Here is a 16,660-nt window from a genome sequence, read left to right as displayed (position 1 = left end):
GGCGGCTGCACACGGCTGGCTCCTATTTAGCTGGTTGTCCACTAATTAAAAAAAATGTCTTTTGCAAGAACAAAAAGTGGCCTATTTTGTTCAGAGAGCAAATGTCAGACAGCCATGGACAAAACCCACCAGAGATCCTGGGTTCAAAACTTACCAATAAAGCTGTGATGTAAGTGAAACCAACAGCCGTCATAACCAGTATAGGAATGGACCAATCACTCCAGTATCCCATTCTATTATATAAAAACCTGGAAGGGAAGGGAGGAAATTTTTTAAAAAAAGAATTAAATGCAATCACTTTAATGCCAGGGAGGATCTGGACGACGGGCATAAATCGTAGAATGTGAGGATGGGAAGAATCTTTGGAGGCCATCTAGTCCAAGCCCATGTCAGGAATTTTCCTACCTCCTGCCATGTTTCCCCGAAAATAAGTCCCAACCAGAAAATAAACCCTAGCATGATTTTTCAGGATGCTTGTAATTGTAATATAAGCCCTACCCCCAAAATAAGCCCATTATGGTAGTCAGCCAAAATGAATTTAATATCATATTTCCCCGAAAATAAGACCTATCCAAAAAATAAACCCTAAATGTGTCTTTTGCATCAAAAATTAATATAAATAGAATAGAATAGAATTCTTTATTGGCCAAGTGTGATTGGACACACAAGGATTTTGTCTTTGGTGCAAATACTCTCAGTAGACATAAAATAAAAGGTACATATAAGACCCAGTCTTATTTTTGGGGAAACACAGTAGGTCAGGGCTGGGGAACTATGGACCTTTTATGACTTGTGGACTTCAATTCCCATAATTCTTGAGTCAGCCATGCTGACAGGAATTCTGGGAGTTGAAGTCCACAAGTCACGAAGGGGCCATAGTTCCCTACCTCTGTCCTAGATAGACCAGCATTTCTCAAGTCTGAAAACCCTCAAACATGCAGACTTCAACTCCCAGACTTCCCCAGCCAGCATGTAGCCTAGTTGGAAAGAGCCTTGTCTAATCGGTTAGCTAATCTGGGGGATTCTGGGAATGGAAGTCCACGTGTCTTGAGAAATGCTGATTTCCCCTCCTATATGAGTCTGAAGGCAAAATTTCAGGCTGCATTAAAGCCTCCAAATCATTTTAAAACGGAAATAAATTGTCCCACAGATGCCAATTCTTAACTCTACACTGACAACAGTTGGGAAACTGAGCCACATCAGCATCGATTAACAAAGGAAGTTCTGAAACTGTGATGGTGAACCTATGGCACATGTGTCACAAGTGGCACGCAGAGCCATTTTGTGTAGGCACGCGAACCCCAGCCAAACATGCGCGTGTCTCCCAGCTGATTTTTTGGCCCGTTTGAGCCCGTTTTCACCCTCTCAGAGGTTCGAGGGAAGCTTCTGCAGCCTCGGGAGGCCAAAAAATAAGCCTTCCGGAAATACTGAAAGTCCGAAACAGGCCTGTTTTTCAGCCTCCTGAGGCTCCAGAGACTTCCCTCAAGCCTCCTGGAGGGCAAAAACGGCCTCCCCCAGGCTCCAAAGACCCTCCGCAGGCTGAAAGCGGGCCATTCTGATATTTCCGGAAGGCCAGTTTTTCGGCCTCCCGAGGCTGCGGAGGCTTCCCTCGAACCTCAGGCAGACCCAAAAAAAGCCTCAAACAGGCTGAAAATCAGCTGGGAGCCGCGCGCATTAGCGGTGCAGGTAAGGGGGCGGGGTGGGAGTATTGCGCACACAGCGCGGGGTTGTGTGCATTGCATTGTGTTTGCCATCACTGTTTTAAAATTATAAAACTAGATAAGGAATTATAAAAAGGAAAAGGCGAGAAAAAACCCTCCCAGCCACCCCAAAATGTTCACGTCAGTAAGCCAGTACAGTTAGTTCTTGACTTACGACCACAATTGAGCCCAAAATTTCTGTTGCTAAGCGAGACATTTGTGAAATTATTTTTTCCTCCATTTTATGACCTTTCTTGACACTGTTGTTAAATGAATCACTGAATCAACATGGTTGTTAAGTGAATATGGTTTCCCCATTGCTTGTCAGAAGGCCGCAAATGGGGATCAGATGTCAAGCGTCCAAATTTTGATTACGTGACTATGCAACACTATCTTAAGTGTGAAAAATGGGCATTAAACCACTTTTGTCAGTGTCATCGTAACCTCAAACGGTCACTAAATGAATGGTTATAAGTTGAGGACTACCCGTTCTTGTATTTCTCACTACAGATCTAAATTTTGTCTTCCTAGGACGAGCAAATTTAAAAACAAAACAAATAATCTTTAAAGCTTCATTAAAATCATTTAAAAACTGGATAAATGCACAACACCTGGAACCAGACAATAATTTACAGCAGCGTCATCACAAGTTCCTTGAAGAACCTTTCATTAAAAATGCAAATTATTCTGTTTTCTTCTTCTGACACCCTAATTGATGCCAGCTTTTCACAGGGGCATTTCCTCCAGATAATCTTGTTTTTTTAAGGAACGTGTGATCCTTGCTGTTTGTAGAGAATGTTTTAACACTATATTTTGTTTCTTAGAGAGAGACTTTCTTTAGCATGTCTTTCTAACCAGGGAATGTAGAATGCTGACTGGACTTTAATGCATTTCAGTAATTAATTCAGTTTACATAATAATAATAATAATAATAATAATAATAATAATAATAATAATAATAATAATAATAATAATAATGGCTTTCGTGTTCGCGCTCCTGAAATTCTGAACTTGCACATTTGACCAGGGAATAAAGAATGCTGACTGGACTTTTAATGCGTTTCAGTATACATACATACATACATACATACATACATACATGCACGCACACACGCACACACACACACACACACACACACACACGTATATATATAAAATTAAACAATAATAATAATTGAAACACTTTCTAGTTTATGCTCCTGAAGTTCTGAATTTGGAATGCAGAATGCTGACTGGACTTTAATGCGTTTAAGTAATTAATTCAGTTTACAGAATTAAAAACAATAATAATAAAAAGACTTTCATCTTTGTGCTCCTGAAGTTCTGAATTTGGAATGTAGAACGCTGACTGGACTATAATGTGCTTCCGTAATTAATTTAGTTTACAGAATTAAATAATAATAATAATAAGACTGTTTGCACTCCTGAAATTCTGAATTTGCACATTCCATTCCATCTGGTGGAACCTGTGACTTCATAGTTAGTTATATGCTCCACCGTCACCTCGAATTGTGCCCTGGAGTCAAAGGGCAGCCAACACAATTTCTCCCAGACCAGCTGACTATGTCAACAAAGTCAAAGCTGTAAAAACAACTGTGACATATCCTAACGCTCTTCCAAGGGTTGGCTCTATACAAGGGGTGCTGCAGCAGTCCGAATGGGAATAGGTTTAAGGCAGGAGTCAGCAACCCGCGGCTCTAGAGCCGCATGTGGCTCTTTCATCCCTCTGCTGCAGCTCCATCGCTGGCTTACGACAGGTAGAAGAAAAAAGACCCCACGCTAGGAGACTCTATGGTAGGGGAACTGAACTTCCGGTCAGCTCCAGAATTGAACTTGAATATTCTGGTTAGGGCCTTTTTGGCTCTTTGAGTGTTTAAGGTTGCCGACCCCTGGTTTAAGGAAAGGAGACTCAGCAACCCTTGCAGGACACAATTTAAATGCCGAGTAATTTTTTTTCCTCCTGCTCTTCCAACTTAAATCCCTGGAGAAAATGATTTCTTTGCATGCTGTTCCAACTGCTGCATTTATCATGAATGCAAACCAGATCCCACTGAGCAAGCATTTTTTTTAATTATTTTATTATATAGTGGAGTCTTTGGGTACTGAGTTTGGCTGTTTTCTTGCAGGCATTTCATTACCCAACTAGGTGACATCATCAGTGCTAGAAGGAAGTGGGGTTTGTGAAGTGAGGGAGAAACAGAAGAGGAGGAGGAAGAGGACTGTGGGGTCCTTGGTGGTCTCTGAGTCTGGCTGTTTTCTTACGGACATTTCATTACCCATCTAGGTAGCATCATCAGTGCTAAAAAGGAGTGGGAATTATGAAGTGAGGGAGAAACAGAGGAGGAGGAGGAGGAGGAGGAGGAGGAGGAGGAGGAGGAGGAGGAGGAGGAGGAGGAAGATGACTGTGGGGTCCCTGGTGCTCTCTGAGCTTGATAGTTTTCTCGCAGATGTTTTATTACCCAACTAGGTAACATCATCAGTACTAGAAGGGAGTGGGGTTTGCTCTTATTTTTATATACTAATGGCTCACCCTGTCAACATGTAGTTCCTTGATTAGGCTGTTGTTTACTGTTTGACTGTTTGTCCGAGTTGGTGGTTCGTTGATTGGGGTGATATTTATTGCTTCAGTAAATTAGCACTTTTAGCACTGATGATGTTACCTAGTTGGGTCAGGAAACGTCTCCAAGAAAACAACCCAGCTCAGAGAGTACCAAGGACCCCACAGTTTCCTCCTCCTCCTCCTCATACCCCTCTCCCTTCTAGCACTGGTGATGTATCCTAGTTGGGTCATGAAACATCTCTAAGAAAACAACCCAGCTCAGAGAGCACCAAGAGAACCCATATGATTATGATTATTATTATTATTATGATTATACCAACTTCTTCAGGCAGGCTCTCAACCAGATGCCCTGGTGGGGTCTCAACTCCCAATTCCTTTCCAGGGGTTCACACCTAGAGGGCATGTGATTGGTGAAGGGGGCACTGCACGCTAAGGGGTTGTAGGGTTGCTGTAAATACTTTTTCCACTTACCAGTTGATTTCATTGTAGTCGTTGTGAGCTTCCCACCAAAAATAGAACCAGATCAGGGTCAGAAAGAAAGAAAAGGCAAGGATTAAGAACCAGAGGCGTTCCCACTGTGAAAAAACACACAGAAACAAAAAAAGACATATAAATTTATTACAGTATAATTGAATGGGCACCCAACAGGCTGGAAGATCAGGCAGGGTTGTGCATTAAATCTATTTCTATTCCGAAGAGTTTTTAATCTATTTCTATTCTGAAGAGATTGTTTTTTTCAATTTCAATCTCCAGCATCTCGATGAAGAACGAAGAAAAATATAATGCCTAATTTTTTTTAGATAAACCTCTGCCAGTCTGCCCTTGGCAACTCCCAGAATTCTCCAGCCAGATTGGCCATTGCTGAGAATTCTGGGAGTTGGAAGTCTATCCATCTTAAAGTTGTCTCCTTAGATAAACAGAATTGGAAAGGACCTTGTAGGTCATCTAGTCCAACCCCGCCCCCCGCCTAAGCATACCCTACAGCATTTCTGATGGATGGCAGTCCAGTCTCTTCTTGAAAGCTTCTAAAGATGGTCTAAAGCAGTGGTGGCTAACCTTTTTGGGCTCCTGTGACAAAAATTGTGTGCGCGCTTGCGTGCCAGTGCCCAGAAGGCAATGTGCATGTCCCCTCATGCCCTCTGCGCATCCATGCTCAATCCCCCCCGCCACCCCCTTACCTGCAACTGCGCCTCCCAGCTGATTTTCAGCCCGTTTGAGGCCTTTTTTGGCCTCCCAAAGGCTTGAGGAAAGCTTCTGCAGGCTTTGCAGGCCGAAAAATGGGCCCGTTTTGTCATTTCTGGTATTTCCGGAAATACAGGAAGTGATGAAATGGGCCTATTTTTCAGCCTGCAAAGGCTTTCCTCAAGCCTCTGGGAGCCCAAAAATCAGCTGTGAGGCACGCACATGCACCGTGAGGACAGTTTGCCTGTGGCTCGCGTGCCAGCACAAAACGCTATGTGTGCCACCTGTGGCATGTGTGCCCTAGGTTAGCCATCACGGGTCTAAAGGTTTAATAAAATACTGCAAAACTTAATGGAGCGTTTCTTCAGCCAAGCATGCACGGGTAATCCTTGACTTACAACAGTTCATTTAGTGACCGTTCAAAGTTACAACGGCACTGAAAAAAGCGACTTACAACCATTTTTCACACTTATGACCATTGCAACATCTCCAGAGTCAGGGGATTTACATTCGGATGCTTGGCAATCTGTTCAGAGTTATGACGGTCGCAGTTTCCAGGGGTCACATGATACTCTTTTGCGACCTTCTGACAATGGGGAAGCCAGGTTCACTTAATAACGGCGTGTCGAATTTAACAACAGCAGCGATTCAAATGGGACAAGAAAAGTCGTATAAAAGGGGACAAAATTCACTTTAAAAATGTCTCACTTCGTAACATACATTTTGGGCTCAATTGGGGTGGTAAGTTGAAGAACTTACCTGTAGATAACAGAAAAAGACAGGTATTTTTTTCTTTTATAACCATAGAGTGAAAGATAATTTTATCACTACGAAAGAAAATTGGAAGCCATCTCTATTTCTTTCCATCTTTCCTTTTTCCACGTCTGTCTTTCTTTGTCTCTTTCACCCTTTCTTCTCTTTCTCTCTTTTTTGTCATTGTCAAGTTTCTTTTATCACCTTTTACAAACTTTTCATTAAAATTTTTATCTATCTATCTATCCATCCATCCATCCATCCATCCACGCACACACACACACACACACGAGCGAAAGACCACTCGTACATCATCACAAAATCTCCAGAACCATCAGAGCACTTAGAGTATTTCCTATATTATTATTATTATTATTATTATTAACACGCTCTGATGCTAAAGAGTTCTATTCCCCCTCCCCACCTGAAAAGAAATCTGTTCCAAATGCAAAACACAAGCAGAGGAGTTTCAGTTTCACAGCACCAAGCAGCTTTAGTACAAAACAGTTGAGCTAAGCCACGCCCAGGCTCCTTGCTGTCTCCTCCTTGCTCATACAGCAAATACTCTTTCAGTTTCCAGACAGCCCTCCACTCTCTCACACACTGAGAGGACGCTAGTCAGATGAATACCGATGGAGGCTGGTAGGCAGAGGCAGATTCCCACCCCCCTTATTTTCCTCTCCAAAAACTAAGCCCGATCACATAGTTTCGTAGTGAGGTACGGATATTCGGGCTAGTTTTAAATAAAGAGAGAAGCAAGGACAATAGAGCGGAATATACTTTTTTTTCTTTGATCTCAAGAGGTGTTTGCAGGAACCCCAGCCTGCTCACCCCAGCGAACATGTTTCTTTTTTCAAAATTTCATGACTCCCGACTCTACTCTCTCGCAGCATTACAGAGGCCTCTGTCTTTATTAGGAAAGGGGGGGGGGGTAAAAAAGGATAAAATTAATGAGAACTGAAAGGCATGTGTTACCACTGCAAACCCCCAGAGCAAACATTTATTCACAGCGAGCTTTGACTCAAGGAAACATAATTCTCGGCCCCAATGTAAGAGCGGCAGGTTTACGAGCTCATAAATTGGCCAGCTCGCTGCCCTTTCGGTCACTCATTTCTTCTAAGAATTGAAATGCTTGCAAAAAAAAGGCAGCTTTTGCTTTGCGCCAAGATACCTTACAAACCCGAACAGAGAAGTCAAGTCATCCATTAAAAGCGGAGGTGGTTATTCAGCCGGTTCTGGAGAACCAGTAGCAGAAATTTGGAGTCGTTTGGAGAACCGGCAAATGCCACCCTCTGACTGGCCCCGCCAACCCCATCTCTTCTCTGCCTCCCAGGGAGCCCCAGCTGATCGGCTGGGTCTTCTTTGGTTGCCCTGCCCAGGAGAACGGAGCTGGAAAGCAGGTTAGCCGTGTACAAAGATCTTGCTGATCGACAAGCTCAGCGTCTTAGCCATTGAGCCACCGCGTCCCTTCACACACAAGGTTGTCTAGTTTGAAAAACGGCACATTTCAGGTAGTCCTTGAAAGTAAATACAATCCTGGGTTTGTATAAACAGAGGCATAGAATCAGGATGATGTGAATAGAATAGAATAGAACAGAACAGAATAGAATAGAATAGAATAGAATAGAATAGAATAGAATAGAATAGAATAGATTAGAATAGAATAGAACAGAATAGGAAATAGAATAGAATAGAAAATAGAATAGAATAGAAATAGAATATAGAATAGAATAGAATATAGAATGGAATATAGAATAGAATAGAATAGAATAGAATAGAATAGAATATAGAAGAGAAGAGAAGAGAAGAGAATATAGAATAGAATAGAATATAGAATAGAATAGAATAGAATAGAATAGAATAGAATATAGAATGGAATATAGAAGAGAATATAGAAGAGAAGAGAAGAGAATATAGAATAGAATAGAAATAGAATAGAATAGAATAGAATAGAATAGAATAGAATAGAATAGAATAGAATAGAATAGAATATAGAAGAGAAGAGAATATAGAATAGAAGAGAATATAGAAGAGAATAGAAATAGAATAGAATATAGAACATAGAATAGAATATAGAACAGAATAATATAACCCAATATGGAGGGTAGATAAAAAATGCAGGAGAGGGAAAGAGAGAAAAAGAAAAAGCTCACTCCCTTAAAAAAAAGAAGAAGAAGGAAAACGTTAATACTAAGGCTTTTCCTTTAAAATAGAATGCAAAAGTAAAGATTAGGCTCCAAAAGCAAAAAGAAAGACAAGAGCAGGTTCCAAGAGTCCGGAGAGCCAAATAACTATTACAAATAATAAGCTGATAAGGAGGCGTGTGAGAAACAGCCCAACTTAAAAAAAGAGAGAAAAAGAAGACACTGCACCTATTTAGTTATCCAAGGCTTTCGTTAATTTTTAAAGCTCCCCCCTTCTCTAGAATCTTATCATCTTTTTTCTGTATACTTCAACGCCAGACTCCAGCTGCTGATAGAAACCCAGAAGAGCGCCTGCAATAACACTCTCCCATGCTCTTCCCTCTATCTTATCAGACAGGCTCAAAGTCCTTGAAAAGAAGTCTCAATTCTTTCTCAGCTTTGTCTGGTCGAAAAAAGAAAAAAATATTTCTAAGCCTCTAGTTGGCAGCGTTACAAAGTTTCCTCTGTTTTCACTTTCCCCCTCCTTTTCCAAACAAACGTTATTATAAAAAAAATTAATTAAAAAGTAAAAAGGGTTTCCCAAAAAAAAAAAAAAAAAGGCTAAAAGGGGATCTCTAGCCTAAAATATTGTAAAGACAAAAAGGAGAAGAAACGAAAATGAAAAGTAAGAGAGAAAAAAAGACCAGTCCGGTTCAAAGTAAAAAATCGTACAGAAAGAGTCCAGCAAATAAAAAAATAAAAAAATAATAATTTGACATTCCTGTTTAAAATCGCCGCTTAATCACTTCTGTCAAAACTTTTACAGATTCTTTCTTTTCCTTAGGGTGTCCTTTTTTCAGATCTTAAAATAAAAACAAAAAAGTTCTCACCAAACCGGCACACTCTCTCTTTCCGTTCTCTTTCGTTTCGGAGCTGTCCCGACTTCAGCAGCTTTGACGGCTGCCTCTTTGCCGCTGGCAAAAAGAGCTTCTCCCGGATCTACCGGGGACTTTGCGGTATCCCTGGGATCGACAGGATGCGCTCTTTACATTCACCGTCTCTTCGGGACGGTGTAGATCCGTTTGGACCGTCCAGGAGCAAAGATATCAGCAGCGATATCAAACCTCCAAGATCGCATGCCGTATCGTCCCTGAAACTGTAGAGCTTCTGGATCTGACTTGGGTTGCTTTATTAACAGTCATTCATTCTCTCTCTCATTGCCTCTCTCTTTCATTCAATCATTTTCTGTCTCATTGTCTCTTTCTCTCTCTCTCATTGTGTCTCTCTCCCCCTCTCCCTCTTTCTCTCTCCCTCTCTCTCTTTCTCTCTCTCTTTTTCTCTCTCCCCCTCTCCCTCTTCCCCTCTCTCTTCTGTTTCTCATTCTCTGTCTCCAACTCTCTCTCATTGTGTCTCTCTCCCTCTCCTCTCTCTCTCTGTTTCTCCCTCTCTCTCCAATTCTCTCTCTTTCTCATTGTTTCTCACTCTCACTTTTTCTTGCTCTCTTTTTGTTTTTCATTCTCTCTCTCATTGTCTCTTTCTCTCTTTCTCTCTCTCTCTCTCACACACATCTCTGCCCAATGCTTCCAAGAGTCGAAGAATACTCCTCAGCATACAATCATTTGTTCAGTGACTATGCACTGACAGCCAGTTTGGTCCTGTGGTTAAGACACCAGGCTATAATAGGAGTTCTAGTTCAGCCTCAGTCATGAAAGTCAATTTGGTGACTTGGAGCCAATCACCAGGAGACGGTGAGTTCTTGTCCCGCCTTAGCCATGAAAAGTGGCTGGGTGACTTTGAGCCAATCACCAGGAGACGATAAGTTCTAGTCCCGCCTTAGCCATGAAAGCCAACTGGATGACATTGGGCCAATCACCAGGAGACTGGGAGTTCTAGTCCCGCCTTAGCCATGAAAGCCAACTGGATGACATTGGGCCAATCACCAGGAGACTGGGAGTTCTAGTCCCGTCTTAGCCATGAAAAGTGGCTGGGTGACTTTGAGCCAATCACCAGGAGACGATAAGTTCTAGTCCCGCCTTAGCCATGAAAGCCAACTGGATGACATTGGGCTAATCACCAGGAGACTGGGAGTTCTAGTCTCGCCTTAGCCATGAAAGCCAACTGGATGACATTGGGCCAATCACCAGGAAATGGTGAGTTCTAGTCCCACCTTAGGCATGAACGTGGCTGGGTGACTTTGGACCAATCACCAGGAGACTGGGAGTTCTAGTCCCGCCTTAGCCATGAAAGCCAACTGGGTGACACTGGACCAATCACCAGGAAACGGTGAGTTCTAGTCCTGCCTTAGGCATGAAAGAGACCCAGTTTTGCCATGGTTTTGCAAAAATAAAAAATAAAAAGGAAGTGACTTCTGATTTTCAGCAAAACCGCTCCAATATACAGCTAGTCCTTGATTTATAGCTCTTCATTTAATGACCATTTCAAAGTTACAACGGCACGGGTAAAAAAAATGATGTATGATCATTTCTCACAATCCCCAGAGTCAAGGGATTTATGTTCAGATGTTTGGCGACTGACTCCTCTATGAAAGAAAGAAAGAAAGAAAGAAAGAAAGAAAGAAAGAAAGAAAGAAAGAAGAGAGAGAGAGAGAGAGAGAGAGAAAGAAAGAAAAGAAAGGAGAGAGAGAGAGAAAGAAAGAAAGAAAGAAAGAAAGAAAGGAAGGAAGGAAGGAAGGAAGAAAGAAAGAAAGAAAGAAAGAAAGAAAGAAAGAAAGAAAGAAAGAAAGAAAGAAAGAAAGAAAGAAAGAAAGAAAGAAAGAAAGAAAGAAAGAGGTAGGGTGGAAGGGAGGGAGGAAGGAAGGAAAAGAAAGTCAAGAAAGAACACCATCGCTCTGCTAAACAACTAATTCCAACACTGTCCAACTATTTACAAAGTGTGCACTTCTATTACTACTAATCTTCTCATCACTCCTTATCACCCATCCCCTCCCACTTGTGACTGTATGATTGTGACTTTGTTGCTTGTATCCTAATGATTTATATTGACTATTTCCTAGTATGATTTGATTGCTTATTGTACCTTATGACTATTTATTAAGTGTTGTACCTGATGATTCCTGACTCTTGACAAATATATCTTTTCTTTCATGTACACTGAGAGCATTTGCACCAAAGACAAATTCCTTGTGTGTCCAATCACACTTGGCTAATAAAAGAATTCAGTTCGGTTCAGTTCAGTTCAAAAACGCAGAGAGAAAAAAATGAGACAAAACTCCCGTAACAAATATCCTCCCCTTAGCAACGTAAACACTCTGGCCTCCATTGTGGTCGTATGTCAAGGACTTCGGGCATACCGACACCCCCACCCACAGAGTGTTAAAAGGCATTCTGAGAGGGTGTCACACATTTGAAGCGGCGTTTGCAAACCAATTATTCCTCCTTTTTGATCGCTGCCTGGCGCTAGCGGAGATGCTGACATGACAACTTAATTCCGTGAGTCACAAAATTCCTTCTCTTGCTTCCCACTTATCCACCGAAAGGTTTCATCTGACGGATAAGACTTTTCTTTTTCTTTTCACACATTACAAAAGATTTCTATGCCAACAGCCAGATCTTGTAGAGAGGCACGTTCTCCTCCTCTCTCGTCTTAACAGATAACAGAGAATCAGAGCTGGAAGGGACCTTGTAGGTCATCTAGTCCAACCCCCCACCCAAGCACAATTTTTGACAGATGGGCAGTCCAGTCTCTTCTTAAAAGCCTCCAGGGATGAAGCTCCCACAGCTTCTGAATAACACAATAATAACAGGTAATCAGAGTTGGAAGGGACCTTGTAGGTCATCTAGTCCAACCCCCTGGCCAAGCAGGAGACCCTACATCATTTCTGACAGATGGGCAGTCCAGTCTCTTCTTGAAAGCCTCCAGGGATGAAGCTCCCACAGCTTCTGAATAACACAATAATAACAGATAATCAGAGCTGGAAGGGACCTTGTAGGTCATCTAGTCCAACCCCCTGCCCAAGCAGTAGACCCTACTTCATTTCTGACAGATGGGAGTCCAGTCTCTTCTTGAAAGCCTCCAGGGATGAAGCTCCCACAACTTCTGAATAACACAATAATAACAGATAATCAGAGTTGGAAGGGACCTTGTAGGTCATCTAGTCCAACCCCCAGCCCAAGCAGTAGACCCTACACCATTTCTGACAGATGGGCAGTCGAGTCTCTTCTTGAAAGCCTCCAGGGATGAAGCTCCCACAACTTCTGAATAACACAATAATAACAGATAATCAGAGTTGGAAGGGACCTTGTAGGTCATCTAGTCCAACCCCCTGGCCAAGTAGTAGACCCTACACCATTTCTGACAGATGGGAGTCCAGTCTCTTCTTGAAAGCCTCCAGGGATGAGGGTCCCACAACTTCCGAGGGCAACTTCTGTTCCATTGGTCTTTTTCTCTTCCTCGTAATTTGCAAGGTGGGTCCTCGACTTACGACCCACAATTGAGCCCAGAATATGTGTGGCTGAGCGAGACATCTCCTCAGAGAATTTTGCTCCATTTTAGGACCTGCCTTGCCAGAGTCGCTAAGGGAATCACTGCTGTTGTTAAGTCAGTCACACGGTTGTTAAGTGAACCCGGCTTCCCCATTGGCTCTGCTTGTCAGAAGGTCACCAAAGGTGGATCACGTGGTCCCCGTCATAAATATGAATCGATGGCCAAGAGTCTGAATTTTGATCATGTGACCGTGAAGGATTGTTGTAATGGTTTTAAGTGTGATAAACACAAGGAAAGGGAAGGGAAGGAAGAGAATGGAAGGAAGGAAGAAGGAAAGGAAAAGGAAGGAAAGGAAAAAGGAAAGGAAGAAGGGAAGGGAAGAAGGAAGAAAAAGGGAAGGAAAGGAAGGAAAAAGGAAAGGAAAAGGAAAGGGAAGGGAAGGAAAGGAAAAGGAGAAGAGAATGGAAGTAAAAGAAAAAAGGAAAGGAAAGGAAAGGAAGAAGGGAAGGGAAGAAGGAAAGAAAAAGAGGAAGGAAAGGGAAGGAAAAAAGGAAAGGAAAAGGAGAAGAGAATGGAAGTAAAAGAAAAAAGGAAAGGAAAGGAAGAAGGGAAGGGAAGGAAGAGAAAGAAAAAGGAAAGGAAGGAAAAGGAAGGGAAAGGAAGAAGGAAAGAGAAGGGGAAGGGAAGGAAAGGAAAAGGAAAGAGAATGGAAGAAAGAAAGGAAAGGAAAGGAAAGGAAGGAAGGGAAGAAGGAAAGAAAAAGGAAGGAAGGAAGGAAAAAGGAATGGAAAAGGAGAAGAGATGGAAGTAAAAGAAAAAAAGGAAAGGAAAGGAAGAAGGGAAGGGAAGGAAAGAAAGAAAAAGGAAGGAAGAAAGGAAGGGAAAGGAAGAAGGAAAGAGAAGGGGAAGGAAAGGAAAGGAAAAGGAGAAGAGAATGGAAGATAAAAGAAAAAAAGGAAAGGAAAGGAAGAAGGGAAGGGAAGAAGGAAAGAAAAAGAGGAAGGGAAGGGAAGGAAAAAAAGGAAAGGAAAAGGGGAAGGGAAGGAAAGGAAAGGAAAAAAGAAAGGAAAAGAAGGGAAGGAAGGAAGGAAAGAAAAGGAAAGAAGGGAGGGCCCATGCCTGCTGAGAGGGAGGAGCAGAAACCCAGGGAAAGAGGCCAAAAGAGCAACCGTGAAGGAAGGGGCGGCTCATCAAAGCAGCCTCCGGTTCGTGGCGCTTGACACCTCCTGTCAGGCGGGGGCACTGAAGCAGAACCGCCAGGCTGACCTCCGGATAAATCCCGTCAGCGGAGGGGGGGGAGAGAAGGGGGAGGGGGCTCAGCAGAATGTCGAAGCGGAAGGAGAAACGCCGAACGAATTCAGAAGGGCAGAGACAGGCAGGAAGAGGGAAACCGCCCCCCACCCTTCCTCCGCTATCACCAGCAGCAAAAGAGACCCCCGACGAAGCTAGCGGAAAAGAAAGCGGGTTCGCCCCCCGCATCACTGGCTCACTCAGCCAGGCCTCTGGAACTCGCTGCCACAAGAAGCAGCTGACGCTCACAGAGCCATCCCTGGGTTTATATCAGGGGTGGGATTCAAAAAAAAATCCCAGCAACCGGTTCGCTGCCCGGTGGCTTGTGGCCTACCGGAAGTCCGGAAACGGGCCTGTTTCCAGCTTCCGGTGGGCCTTCAAAACCCCAGGGGAGGCCATTTTCGACCTCCCAGAGGCCTCCGGGAGGCTACTAGACCCTTGGAAAGGAGAAAAAAACAGCCCTCCGGTTCGCCGGAACTGGTCCAAATTGGTAGAATCCCACACCTGGTTTATATATACCCCAATCCGGGGATGGGATTCCACCGATTCGGAGCGGTTCGGCCGAACCCCTTGTTCCGAAAATCAGCTGGTAGCGAACCGGTTCGTTGCGACTATCACATGGGCCCACTTGCCCCTGAGCTTTAGCTACCTATATTGTCTCAGTGTCAACTAAAAAGATACTCCTTTGGTCTTTCTAGTTGCCAGCAGAAAGGGACCGGGGGAAAGCAGCGCATTCCTTAAATGCTGCAGATAATTGCTAGGCAGACGAAGCTGTTGGCACACAAGATTATTACTGGAGAGCATGATGGAGGATTCCTGGCTATGGATGTGTCCCATTGGAGAATATACATCCAGGGCATGTGGGGTGGAAGACCAGGGTCAAGGGGGAAATGAATGATGTATTTTAGTGTCGGCTGCACTCAGCTAACACCAACACGGCCACTCCTAATAAATCAATTTTTTTTTTTACCCTTGAGAGATGTGGCTAGAGAATGAAGATTTGAACGGGGGTGGATTTGTTGGAGCCCTGACACTCAGCTGATTAGCGTGGCACCGCAGATGGCTGCCTCTCACCTGCGTTGCTCGAGGGATGTGCACGCGCGCGCAAATAACACATGAAACGCACGCGCAAATCGCACGATCACTGAACCGGTTGTTAAAACCTGGAGAATCCCACCCCCCTGCCCCAATCCAAAGATACGTGTAGTCCTTGACTTACGAGCTTTCATTTGGTGACTGTTCAGAGTTCGAACAGAAAAGAAGGGACTTATGATGATTTTTCACACTTACGACCGTTGCAGCAAAAAAAAAAAAACACCGGTCATGTGATCGAGTTTCAGATGATTGGCCACTGGCATGTACCTATGACAGTTGAAGAGTCCTGGGGTCTCGTGATCCCCTTTGGCGATCTTCTGTCAACGGGGGAGCCGATTTCACTCAACATCTGTGTGACTCACTTAACAGTTGCTGTGATTCACTTAACAAATAAGGGCAAGAAAGGTCGTAAAACTCACTTAACAACTGTCTTGCTTGGCACCGGAAATTGTATGCATGCATATACGAAGGCATTTGTGCTCTGCCTTTATCATTTTTATACACAACTCAAAGCAGAGAGCATGTCCAATATTGTCTCCTATTGTGGTATTTCCCCACAATAATCACCCTGGGAAGTAGTGAGGGAAACTTTCATGCTAAGGCGGGACTAGAACTCCCCGTCTCCTGGTGATTGGTCCAAAGTCCCCCAGCTGGCTTTCATGCCTAAGGCGGGACTAGAATTCGCCGTGTCCTGGTGATTGGCCCAAAGTCACCCAGTTGGCTTTCATGCCTGAGACGGAACTAGAACTCACAGTCTCCTGGTGATTGGCCCAAAGTCACCCAGTTGGCTTTCATGCCTAAGATGGAACTAGAACTCCCCATCTCCTGGTGATTGGCCCAAAGTCACCCATCTGGCTTTCATGCCTGAGACGGAACTAGAACTCCCCGTCTCCTGGTGATTGGCCCAAAGTCACCCAGCTGGCTTTCATGCCTAAGGCGGGACTACAACTCCCCGTCTCCTGGTGATTGGCCCAAAGTCACCCAGTTGGCTTTCAGGCCTAAGGCGGGACTACAACTCCCCGTCTCCTGGTGATTGGCCCAAAGTCACCCAGTTGGCTTTCATGCCTAAGGTGGGACTAGAACTCCCCATCTCCTGGTGATTGGCCCAAAGTCACCCAGCTGGCTTTCATGCCTAAGGCGGGACTAGAATTCGCCGTGTCCTGGTGATTGGCCCAAAGTCACCCAGTTGGCTTTCATGCCTGAGACGGAACTAGAACTCACAGTCTCCTGGTGATTGGCCCAAAGTCACCCAGTTGGCTTTCATGCCTAAGATGGAACTAGAACTCACCATCTCCTGGTGATTGGCCCAAAGTCACCCAGTTGGCTTTCAGGCCTAAGGCGGGACTACAACTCCCCGTCTCCTGGTGATTGGCCCAAAGTCACCCAGTTGGCTTTCATGCCTAAGGTGGGACTAGAACTCACCGTCTCCTGGTGATTGGCCCAAAGTCACCCAGCTGGCTTTTATGCCTAAGACGGAACTAGAATTCGCCGTCTCCTGGTGATTGGCCCAAAGT

General features: G+C 43.9%; 1 protein-coding gene across 7 annotated transcripts in view; it reads right to left on the bottom strand.

The window, feature by feature from the left end:
* LOC113450166 (glycerophosphodiester phosphodiesterase 2) overlaps nt 1–16,660 on the bottom strand; it is a 121,671-nt gene that overhangs the window by 38,461 nt on the left and 66,550 nt on the right. For all 7 annotated transcript variants that reach the window (XM_087937813.1, XM_087937818.1, XM_026721322.2 and 4 more), the window contains exons 3-4: nt 4,732–4,835; nt 155–248 (exon numbers count right to left, since the gene is read on the bottom strand). In XM_087937813.1, the coding sequence (XP_087793939.1) occupies nt 155–248; nt 4,732–4,835 (198 nt within the window). The remainder of the gene's footprint in view (nt 1–154; nt 249–4,731; nt 4,836–16,660) is intronic.

The sequence above is a fragment of the Pseudonaja textilis genome, chromosome 7 (assembly GCF_049901715.1).
Source record: "Pseudonaja textilis isolate UNSWEBS1 chromosome 7, rPseTex1.2, whole genome shotgun sequence".
NCBI lineage: Eukaryota > Metazoa > Chordata > Lepidosauria > Squamata > Elapidae > Pseudonaja > Pseudonaja textilis.
Note: the sequence above shows the minus strand (reverse complement) of the source record. Positions and strands in the feature narration are given on the sequence as shown.